The 12880-nt window shown below is 38.1% G+C and overlaps 1 protein-coding gene and 1 pseudogene across 1 annotated transcript; both read left to right on the top strand.

Moving 5' to 3' along the window:
- The first annotated feature begins 67 nt into the window (after nucleotides 1-67).
- Nucleotides 68-5419, top strand: LOC122327307 (zinc finger protein 271-like). The gene is made up of 2 exons (XM_043222572.1): nucleotides 68-491; nucleotides 2049-5419. The coding sequence occupies exons 1-2, from the start codon at nucleotides 437-439 to the stop codon at nucleotides 5243-5245; spliced, it is 3252 nt and encodes a 1083-aa protein (XP_043078507.1). The 5' UTR covers nucleotides 68-436; the 3' UTR covers nucleotides 5246-5419.
- A 105-nt stretch (nucleotides 5420-5524) lies between these two features.
- Nucleotides 5525-12874, top strand: LOC122327364 (annotated as a pseudogene).
- The last annotated feature ends 6 nt before the right edge of the window (nucleotides 12875-12880 follow it).

Genomic DNA, 12880 nt, shown 5'->3' with positions numbered 1-12880 from the left:
TATTTATTTATTAATTACTTCTTTTGAGAACACAAACATGCTGCTATTTTTTTCTACTGATTCTGATGGGTGGACCTCAGTTCTTCTAGAGGTGCCGGAAAATAGTTTTTTACATTTTAAATGTTCAAAATTCAAATTGAATGAAGTAAATGTATGTGCCTTGATTTTGTCTGTTTTTGTTATTGTCTCGGTCTACGTTACACTTGCGTTGCTGTTTTAGAATGCCAAGCAATTAATCCAACAAATGAATCCAATTGAGACAACATTTATTTTGGATCTGTGTGGACCCAGCAACTGCATATCTAGTTTAACTTTCCCCATCCGCAATCGAAACTATTAGAATACTTCAAGATGATGCTTATTTTTAAGTTAAGCCTCCATTTGTTTAGCATTTGTTTCTGATTTTGGCAGATCTTTATGAAAGAAGACCGAAAACATGACTGCTCCAGAACCATGTGGAATAAAACAGGAAGATACTGAACAACAAATAGGTCGGTGTATATTCTTGATTCTTCACCAAGCAGGTAAAATCATAAAAGCTGTGAAATAATGGATAAAAATGCAGTACAGAAAGGACATGCATTTTGAAGTCACGTTGAGTGCAATGTGAAAAAGTGAGGTGAGTGCTTTCACACCGAGTGTGAAACAATTGACTGCCCTCTGATAATGCACACCTGCATTTAATTGATAATAATTAATATATGAGATAATTTTTTACATGACAGACTCATGCTAATACGGCAATCATTAATGAATAACTTAGACAATTATGACTTGTATATTAACTCAGTGTTATTTGTGCATTAGTTAAGCATGAATTTACATTTAGTCATTTAGCAGACGTACAAATGAATTAACACTGTTAAATGTTATTATTATTTTTTTTATGGATGTAACATTGTCTACTACTCGATATACAGCATTAAAGTAATATAGCTAAATAAAGTTTGATTGAAATTAAAAAAATTAATAGAATTAGCATCGTCACATTTGAAAAGGTATGTGATTAATAATGTTTTTGTTTAAAACTCACCTTAAACAATCACTGACACCTCTTTATGACAAGTCATGTATAAAATGTGTGTTGTAGTTTGCATCAGTATAAGGATTGAGAACTTTATAAATGGATATGGATGACCAATGAGAAGCCCTGTCATTCCCAGGCTTTTTACCAAAGGTCGTCTTCTTGCCCTTTATCTGGCCATTGCCTGGTATGTTTATCTGATGACGTTAGACAGTTTGCTTATGTCAGTCCACCAAGATCCAATCAAAATGTAGTAAACCTTTGTCCACTATAGTGTTTAGTGAGGGGCCCCGGCCATAAACTGAGCCCTAGAACTGATGTCCACTACAGTAATTTGTGTATTGTGAAATTGCAGCCCCATCCTAACGCAAAATAAATATGGTCTGCATTCTTAGATCATATTTCTCAACTTCCATTAAAGTTCAGCTTTTTTGGAGCTCCATAATTTTGGAGCATCATTGACTGTGGCTTTTGATAGTCGTGGTACTTGGCCAATCACTGAAAACGTAACTGGTAGTTCTTATAATGCTGGGTTAGACCTAATTTACTTTCCCCAAACAAAGTTCCTAAATCTAAAACCATTCCTAGTTCCTGTACTCCAAAAAGCAGATACTTGCACTAATAGTTCTAGAAACTTTAAAAAGGTTAGTAACCAGTATAGTTTCCTTTAACATGTTGTTTTCAACAAATCAAAGGTGGTTTGAGAAACATTTATACTGATTGCAAAAATTAGGAGGTCAGATTAAATAAATACTATAATTTTTACATTTATTTAAATCTTGTTCACAATTTTTTAAATCATATTTTTTACAATTGTATTTTAACTGTTGACATGTAATTAATCAAACATGTAATAATAGTTGGACCAAAACTAATGCCTGTAATAGTTTAAAACAGGTTGTAAACCTGAATGTAAACAACTTATAAATCAATAAAAAAATATATATTTTAATGATTTCTTTGAATTGGGTTCATTTATTATCATATGGTTTATTTGATTAACTTTTTTTTACTTTCATTTTAGACCTGGTAGAGAACAGGGAGAGTGAAGAGGGGGAGAACCATCATGTCAAAACTGAAGAAACCTCCTGGAAACATCCTTCATTCAAGCAAAATTTGGATATTAACACGAAAAGTCATCTTGAAGGGAAGCAATATGCTTGTGATCCGTGTGAAAAGACTTTCCCAATAAAACGTAACCTTACGAAACACATAAATTTCCACACTGGAGAGAAGCCACATGCTTGTGAACATTGTGGGAGGAGATTCAGGCGAAAAGAATACCTTAATGCACACCTAAAAATCCACACTGGAGAGAAGCCGTACACATGTGGTCAGTGTAAGAAGAGTTTCAGACAAAAATCTGCCCTTAATGTACACATGAGGATCCACACTGGAGAAAAACCATACACATGTGAACAATGTGGAAAGAGTTTCAGACTCAAGCAACCCCTTAACAATCACATGAGGATCCACACTGGAGAGAAGTTATATACATGTGATCAGTGTAGGAAGAGTTTCAGACTTAAGCAAAGTCTTGACAGGCACATTATGATCCATACAGGAGAGAAGCCGCACACATGTGTTCAGTGTGGAAAGAGTTTCACACGAAAAGAAAACTTTAATGCACATCTTAAAACCCACAGTGGAGAGAAGTTGTACACATGTAATCATTGTGGAAGGAATTTCAGTAAATACTATAGTTTTAAATTACATCTGCTTGTTCATTCTAGTGAAGGACTAAAGAACTGTAACCAAAGCAGTAGAGAATTTTTTAGGGCAGGTTTCCTGAAGGACCACCTGAAAGTTACAACAGACAAACCTCATGTATGTTATTTATGTGGAAAGAGTTTTAGTCAGATGGTTGCACTAAAGATACACCAGAAAAGACACAGTGGTGTAAAGGATCATTCTTGTTCTGAGTGTGATAAGACATTTTTTACAGATGCTGAACTAAAAGTGCACCAGACAGTTCACTCTACAGAAACGCCTTACAAGTGTTCACACTGTGACAAGAGATTCAAACGGTCAGGATATCTGCAAATACATGAGCGGATCCACACTGGAGAGAAGCCGTATACATGTGATCAGTGTGGGACAAGCTTCAGACTAAAAGAACTGCTTAATGAACACATGTACATCCACACTGGAGAGAAACCTCCCACATGTGAACACTGTGGGAAGAACTTTAAGCAAAAAGCACACCTTGATAGACACATGAGACTCCACACTGGAGAGAATCTACACACATGTGATCAGTGTGGGAAGGGTTTCTTAGAGAAAGGAAACCTTAAAGACCACATGAATATCCACACCGGAGAGAGGCCGTACTCATGTGATGAATGTGGGAAGAGTTACAAAAATAATGGAAACCTTTTAGTGCACAAGAAAAGCCACACTGGGAAGAAGCCACACACATGTGCTCAGTGTGGGAAGAGTTTTGCAGAAAAGGCAATCCTTAATGAACACATGAGGATCCACACTGGAGAGAGGCCATACACGTGTGATCAGTGTGGGAAGAGTTTCACCCAAAGAGGAGCTCTTATTACACACAAGAGAACCCACAGTGAAGAGAAACCATATATCTGTGATCAGTGTGGGAAGAGTTTTAAGCAAAAAGAAAGTCTTTGTGATCACATGAAAATCCACACTGGAGAGAAACCATACACATGCGATCAGTGTGGGAAGAGTTTTGTACGAAGAGTAAGCTTTTATCTACACAAGAGAACCCACACTGGAGAAAAACCATACTCCTGTGATCAGTGTGGGAAGAGTTTCAGGCAAAAAAGAAGCCTTCACGATCACATGACAATCCATACTGGAGAGAAACCTAATACCTGTGATCAGTGTGGGAAAAGTTTCAAACGAAAAGAAAAACTTCATGATCACATGAGGATCCACACTGGAGAAAAACCATACGTATGTGATCAGTGTGGGGAGAGCTTCAGACTAAAAGAAATTCTTAATCGACACATGAGGATCCACACTGGAGAGAGGCCTTACGCATGTACACAATGTCATAGGAGTTTCAGACTAAAAGAAATTCTTAATCGACATATGAGGATCCACACTGGAGAGAGGCCGTACACGTGTGATCAGTGTGGGAAGAGTTTCACCCAAAGAGGAGCTCTTATTACACACAAGAAAACCCACAGTGAAGAGAAACCGTATATCTGTGATCAGTGTGGGAAGAGTTTTAAGCAAAAAGAAAGTCTTTGTGATCACATTAATATCCACACTGGAGAGAAACCATACACATGTGATCAGTGCGGGATGAGATTTGTACGAAGAGTAAGCTTTTATCAACACAAGAAAACCCACACTGGAGAGAAACCATATTCCTGTGATCAGTGTGGGAAGAGTTTCAGAAGAAAAAGAAACCTTCATGATCACAAGACAGTCCACACTGGAGAGAAACCATATACCTGTGATCAGTGTGGGAAGACTTTCAGAAGAAAAAGAAATCTTCATGTTCACATGACAATCCACACCGGAGAGAAACCATATTCCTGTGATCAGTGTGGGGAGAGTTTCAGACAAAAAAGAAGCCTTCATGATCACATGACAATCCACACTGGAGAGAAACCATATACGTGTGATCAGTGTGGGAGGAGTTTCAAACGGAAAGCTAAACTTCATGATCACATGAGGATCCACACCGGAGAGAAACCATACACATGTGAACAATGTGGGAGGAGTTTCAGACTAAAAGAAATGCTTAATCGACACATGATTATCCACACCAGAGAGACGCCTTACTCGTGTGATCAATGTGGGAAGAGTTTCAAGAATTTAAGTTTTCTTAAAGTACATCTGCATACTCATTCTAGAGAAAGACCGTCTAATTCTAACCAGCGCAGTAGAAAAAAACTTAGGGAATGTTTAAATTATCACCAGAAAAGACACAGCGGTGTGAAGGATCATGCTTGCGCTCAGTGTGGGAAGACTTTTTTTACGTATGGTGCAATGAAAGTGCACCAAATAGTTCACTCTACAGAAAGGCCTTACAAGTGTTCACACTGTGACCAGAGATTCAAACGATCAACACATCTACAGATACATGAGAGGATCCACCCTGGAGAGAAGCTCCATCACTGCCATTCATGTGGGAAGAGTTTCACTCAGTTATCTTCTCTAATCTCTCATAAATTACATGTCTGCGTGTCTAAAATTACAGTAAGTAGTTCAAGTTCTGATCCTGTTCTTCCAGGTGCGAGATAGGGCTGCATCAAGTTATCATTCTGATAATCGAATAATTAGAAATTATTAGAATGATTAATCAATCAATTGTTGATTATTTAGCAGATTATTCCGTATCTTTATTGATTTATTTGGATTTTGGAGATGAAAATATTGTTATACCCATTCTAATTAATAAATAAAACGATGAAATCACATCAGGTTTGAAAGTGTCCTTTTCATAAACGTTGATCAAACTGAATTATTATCTTCTTCAGGTTTCTGTACTCCTCAGAAGTCATCAATAGATTGTTTGTTTCATTGGACACACGCACAAAAATGTTATGTCCCTTACCATAAAGTAAAGCCGTGTCTTTGTGTGATGACACAAAAACAGTAACACTCCTCATAAACTAGGCATCTAGTGGGGACATAATTAGTGGTTGTAATGTTGTCTTTTTACGTGTCGCGTTGCACCGTGCAAAACACAATAGGAAAATGGGATGGATTTAATGGTTTAATGGAAATTATAATGGTGTTTACTGGTGACGGATTGTATTGGTGGGATGCTGAATCATGCCAAAGCGCACTACAAAAAGGAATTTGTAATGATTTTACTGGAAAAAGCTCATGGTTCATAATGGTATTTTAAAGCAAACCATTGGATTTTTTTTGACGGTTTATCTGATTGTTTTGTTTTGGCTGTCATGATTTTCCTGTAAGGAATTCTGCTTGTAAACAGGATAGAGTTTATTTAAACAGTAGATTAATTAAAATCTGATATCTTAATGAAGTCACACCTCAGTCCAGTAGATGTCGGTAATGCAGTTCGTCTACTTACAACAAAAACCGCAGAAGAAATGGCTGGACGCTGTACAGGGCTTCGGGTTTTCTGAGGTAAGAATTCGTATACAGTTCTAAACATACAGCTTGTTAAAGCTACATTTTAGAATGACAGTTCTGTTTAATCTGGCAAACTTTATTTACACTTTTTTTTTTGTTCTGGCGACTGCTAACTGAAATAACATTTTAGCCTAGGTTCTGTAGTAGACGCACAATTCACGAAAATACGCATATAACTCCAGAAAAATACCGTAACGTTCACGACAACCACATTTGCCGAAATTCTAAGCAGTGAGAATAAGCCCAAAAAGCGTTTGGGTAACACTTTAGATGTTAACGGTTCCATCATTAATAAATAACTACACAAGAACACATGAGTAACGCAATATTAGCCTTCTAGTAACTACTACTAACTAACAAGAAACTCTGATTAATGAATTAGTAAGTAATCGAATGTGGTAATTCACTATTAGCTAATCAGTAGCTACTATTCTTTTCCTATTTCTTATACTATTTCTTTTCTTTATACCTCCCCAAGAACTACTAAGAATTACTATCTGCAGGCATAATTAATATGGATAATGCATAATGTATAATTAATTCTTAAGTGAAGGTCATGGTAACCCACTAGTAATCAAGTATTACCGAATACTTTAGAGGGAGTTACTAATTATTAGGATCAGTATTCTGAAGTGAAGATTATGATAACTCATTAGTAATGACTGAAATCTTTGTAAGCTTTTGCATTACTATCCAAAATCTTACATCTCAAAAGCTTACAATGACGTCAGCTGATATTAGGCAGTTCTGATGATCTTTCACCCTTAGAAAAATGATAGTAATTAGTAGATTTGGTAATACTCAAGTAACTCAAATTATTAGTGGGTTACCATTAATTATTATGCATAATTCACAATAATTATGAACCAGCGTACAATGTTTCTGTAGTGCTATCACTTACTAAATTGTTCGTCTGAGTATCTTGTTTGGTAATAGTAGCTATTACAATGTTAATAGTGCATTAGTCATTTGTTCCTGTGTAGTTATTTATTAACGATGGAACAGTACTCTAAAGTGATACCAGTGCTTGTAATGAGTTATCATGACAACACGGATGATACATTTTTATTACGTACCGATTACGTAGGTCTACAAGAATAATGTTTGCATTCCTCGCTTTCTTTTCAATAATAAAATATTGATTTATCCTGATCAATTAGAAATGATACTGAATCAAATCAATAAATGATTTTCTTATGTTCTTTGATTAACATTAACAACCGATGGCACATTTATTCGGTTGCTGTTTATTTAACACCCAAGCCGTGTAATTTTGTGCACACTGGTTGCAACGTGAAAGTGAAATCAGTTCCATCTCAGAACTATATTTTCTAGCAGAAAAGCACAGAATGTTTCGGATATGCTTTAGATATGTGCGTAGGATGCATAACAATATCTTCATCTTGCACTTAAGTTCTTTAAAATGGTATCACAGGAATCAGTACATTGAATCGAACTTCATGGGTATTATCAAATACCGAGTTTTTTAACATTTACACTTGTACGTTTTGATAGATGGATAAACATAACCTGATTTAAGTGTGTGAATTAATGAAAACATCAATTTGATAATTTAAGTTGATTTGATTTTGGCAGATCTGCTCATCCAACCACACAGGAATTTACCAACAGTTCAGCTTCTGCCACAACAGTTTATGAAAGAAAGCTGAAAACATGACTGATCCAGAAGCCTGTGGAATAAAACAGGAAGATACTGAACAACAAATAGGTTGGTGTATATTATACATTTTTTAAGAAGTTTCTAAAACTTCAAGCAGAAGTTATGACTTAAAATGGCTTACTGTTTTGATGATTACATTGATTTGAGTCTCAGCAATTTAGGATAGATGAATATGATAGATTGTGGTACCTGCTCGAAGAAGAAAAGATACGGTATTGTCTTCAAGTGTTGTTTTAAATTACATCAGATGAGTTCGAAAAAACAGAAAATAAAAGCAAATAACATTTTAACAGTATACGTACAATAGTATCTAATACAATTTAAAGGTGCAGTGTGTACATTTTATCGACAGTGGTTGAGATGGTGAATTGCAACAAATGACTCGTTGCCCGCTCACCCCTCCCTTAAGGGGAGCTATGGTGGTCGATACAGGATTATCTCGTAGTTTGAGAGAGCAGAGATAGCCAGCAATTAGGTTTCTTTACAAAGATATATTAATAAATTATATTTACTTAATATTTGCATTAACACATCGATTTATTGAATAATTATTGTTACTTGTTCATCAGTGTTGTATTCACATAAATAACATAGTAGCAGAATGCTTCCTGTTTGTTCATTTTAAACCAATGAACTCTGTAATGCAGCTTGGAAGCAAAGAGCTATCCAGATAACTTGATAAGTACCAATGACATGACAGTTCTCAGTAGGATTAGCATGGTAGTATACGTGACAGTGTTATTGTGTTTGGTTTTTGTGAAATAGATCTGCTGCGCTGGTGTTGCTGTGGCAGAGCAAGTACCTAGGCTTGTTACTTGATCGTATGTAGATCACAGTCCTACTAGTGCTGGTTGCGATAGAACAGGGACTTCCAGCTGATATGGAGATGGGGTTTTAGAGCCCTAACTTCACTGTACCAAAGAAATGTAGTGGGTTATGATCAATCTTGGACCTGAGTGTCTTGAACCAGGCCCTTCACCGGTTAACGTTCAAGTCGTTGAAACAGAAACACATCTTTGGGTGCACCCATCCCAAGGTTGTAGCAATTGATCTGAAGGTCATGTACTTTCATGTGTTGATCCTTCCTTACCAAGGTACCCACTGTTCAAAGGGCGAGCATATCGTTACAAGGTCCTGCCCTCCAGACTGTGCTTGTCGCCCTATGTCTTCACGGAAGTTGCAGAGACAGCCCTTGTTCTCCTGAGAGAATAGGGTGTTCGCATTCTTAAGTCAGCAACTTGGTGCACTTGCACCTCAGCTGGTTGGACTTTCAGGTCAACTGGGCAAAGAGCAAACTCTCCTAGGAGAGGATCTCTTTTCTCAGCATGGAGTGAGATCCGATCAAATAGACTGCTGCTTCATATGAAACTGCTTAACCACTGGCTCTATGGCAGAGTCCTGAGGTGGGCATGGCAATGTGCCACACACATTGTGCCTTGCATTTCTCCAGGCTATAGTGCTCCTAGAACATCCCCCCAGACATGCTGTGGTTTACAGAGATGCCTAAACCACTGGCTGCGGGGCCATGTACAATGGCCATGTAGTCTCTAGGGTTTGAATGAACCCCCAACTGCACTGGCAAATCAACTGTCTAGAGTTGTTAAACAGGTAGGACGAGGAGCAGGTCCTGGTAGTGACAGACATGCTGTCATTCTTGCAGCAAGGTTTGGATGTGAAAGCTGTCTCTTTTCACCCATAAAGTTTATGTGGCTGTGATTGCTGCCAACCGTGACCCTGTGGAAGAGAAGTCGGTAGAGAAGCATGACTCCATCACAATCATTTTCAGTCAACAAATCGTGCCTAGAGTTTGGGCCGGCTGACTCCCAGGTAATTCTGAGGACCGGCCTGGCCTGAGTATGTGCCCAAGGTTCCCACCATTTCTTTCAGGGATCAGGTGGTGAGCCTGTAAGCTCTGCGTCAGGTGGAGGCAGACGCAAACCTAGCTTTGCTTGTCCCGTTCGAGCCTTAAGATTCTATGTTGAATGGACACAAAGTTTCTGGACCTCAGACCAGCTTTTTGTCTGCCATGAGGGCCAGCAGAAGTGAAATGCCTTCTCCAAGTAGAGTATTGCCCATTGGATAGTTCCCTGCCCGCTCAGCTTCCAAGCTCACTGTACTAGAAGTGTTGCATCATCTTGGGTGTAGGCTCGTGGAGCTGGTATCCTCCTGTGTTCTCACCTCAAACGGGTAGAAGTAACGAGACGCCCCAACTTCAGGTTGGCTTGCTATAACTGCTTCAGAGAGTCCTTGGCAGTCAGACGTGGCTGGGGTCCACATGTAGTGACCTAAGCTGATCCCTCTTGTGTAAGGACGTTTTGGTATCTTTTAAGAGGGTAACTATAACCTCTAATTTTCCTAAATGGTTGTCCGTATGAGTAAGTGTTCTAAAATCTCTTTCAGGAAGGATGGGACTTATGCAATGTTACTGTCCTAAGTCAAACAGGCTATATTTTCCAGTGGTCGAAAGAGTACTGAAAAACTAATACTAAAGTAAAAGTACTATTACCTTCCAAAAATGTAGTGTGAATAGAGTAAGTCATGAGTATTGCATAGTTAGTACTGAGGTGTGTTTTCTACATTGTCTTAATGAACGCTGTACACTGCAATTTATACATTTAAAAATGTTGTGTGTTTTGCAATTCACATTATCTTGTTTGTCATAAAAAATGAAAAACGTCATCCAGTACTTCTAATTTTGACTGCCAAGTGCCAACGCTTTTAATACATCAAAAAACAGTTTATTGCACGTTGTTCTAGAAGAAATGAAGTGCCATACATTTTACTAATTTACTCAAATTGTTATGCTAAAAGTACAATTTGTAAGGAAAATGCATTAAATAGCTACGCATTCCTGAGGAAGTTTTTTAAAGGAGAACGCACACTTGCATGTGTCTCTTCGAAGAGCCTTGGTCTCGGTGAATCCATAGCATTCACATCTAAATGGAACAAAAACTTGAAAACTGTTTAATATATAATACTTATACAAATGTATATTCTTAAGGATATCAACATGTAAAATAAAATTCCAAAAATGTGCATGACATGGGACCTTTAAAATGTACTCAAGTAAAATTTTCTAATTTTAAAAGGCCAAAAAATTCTCTTTTTAAAAACGACTTAATTACTGTAATGTGGTTATTTGTAATTCGTTACTTCACCCCCTGATGTTTTCCCAGTGTTATTCAGCCTTACTGAGTGGATAGTGCTATAGCAACAGTGACTGGCCTTCTTGTGGTGAGCCTAGTCAGGAGCTAAACAATGCTCATCCTCAAAGTGGAAAAAGCGGAATATGCCTACTTGTACACACACTGCCTACTTATACTCACTCTGTGATAAGTGGCAGCTGGATGCGATAATTGCATGGTCTCGTTTAGATTACACTTTAACTAGATTGGTTCTCTGTAAGCGAGATCCTAATTCATCAAATTCATTAATTCTACGTTCCCCCTTTATGGAATGAGACGTTTCACAAGTTCTTTTACTTTAAGATTTTTTTCTTTTTAAGATTTTCTGAAAACTTTTTACTAAACTTTTTAACTTTTAATTTTAGACCTGATAGAAGAGAGCAAGGAGATTAAGGAACTGATTCAAGAAGGGGGAAACCATCATGTCAAAACTGAAGAAACATCATGGAGTTCTCAATTGAAACGAAAAGGCAAAATATGGCCTCAGAGTGAAAAGAGTGTCTTCTGCAAGCAAAATTCTGGTATTCACATCAAATGTCATCCTGAAGGTCAGCTGTACACATGTGATCAGTGCGAAAAGACTTTCACAATTAAAGGAAACCTTACAAAACACATGAATATCCACACTGGAAAGAAGCCATGCACATGTGATCAATGTGGGAAGAGTTTCATACATAAGGGGCACTTAATAGACACATGATGATCCACACTGGAGAGAAGCCGTACACATGTGATCAGTGTGGGAAGAGTTTCAGGCTTCAGCAACCACTTAACGATCACAGGAGGATCCATACCGGAGAGAAGCCTTACACATGCAATCAGTGTGGGAAGAATTTCAGACTTCAGCAATCTCTTAAAGAGCACATGAGGATACACACTGGAGAGAAGCCGTACACATGTGAACAATGTGGGAAGAGTTTCAGACTTCAGCAACCTCTTAACGAACACATGAGGATCCACACCGGAGAGAAGCCGTACACATGTGGTCAGTGCAGAAAGAGCTTCCGAAAAAAAGTGAGTCTTAAAACTCACATTAATCTCCACACTGGAGAGAAGCAATACACATGCGGCCAATGTGGAAAGAGCTTCAGACAAAAAACTACTCTTAACAAACATACCAGGATCCACACTGAAGAGAAGCCTTACACATGTGACCAGTGCGGGAAGAGTTTCAGACGAAAAGAAGACCGTGATATGCACTTAAAAACCCACACTGGAGAGAAACCATACACATGCGATCAATGTGGGAAGAGCTTCACAAGAAAAGGAGCCCTTAACATACACATGTGCATCCACACCGGGGATAAGCCACACACATGTGATCAATGTGGGAAGAGCTTCAGACGAAAAGAAAACCGTGATGAACACTTAAAAAACCACACTGGAGAGAAACCATACACATGTGATCAGTGTGGGAAAAGTTTCACAAAAAAAGGAGCCCTTAACGTACACATGTGGATCCACACTGGAGAGAAGCCATACACATGCGGTCAGTGTTCGAAGAGCTTCAGACTGCAATCTACCCTAAAAAAACACACAAGGATCCACACTGGAGAGAAGCCGTACAAATGTGAACACTGTGAAAAGAGTTTCACACAAAAAGGAGCCCTTAACATACACGTGTGGATCCACACTGGAGAGAAGCCATACACATGCGATCAGTGTTGGAAAAGCTTCAGACTAAAATCTACCCTTAAAAAACACATAAGGATCCACACTTGAGAAGCTGTACACTGTGATCACCTTGGAATCAGAAAGACTAGAAAATCGTGACCAAAGCAGTAGAAAATCTTTTAGGGCAAATTTTCTGGAGGACCACCTGAAACTTCATGCAAAGGAGAAGCCGTACATATGTTATTAATGTGGAAAGTGTTTTAGTCAGTTGGTTGTATTAAAGAGACACAGCGG

This window comes from Puntigrus tetrazona, chromosome 22, assembly GCF_018831695.1.
Source record: "Puntigrus tetrazona isolate hp1 chromosome 22, ASM1883169v1, whole genome shotgun sequence".
Classification (NCBI taxonomy): Eukaryota; Metazoa; Chordata; class Actinopteri; order Cypriniformes; family Cyprinidae; genus Puntigrus; species Puntigrus tetrazona.
This window is presented reverse-complemented; position numbering and strand designations above follow the sequence as displayed.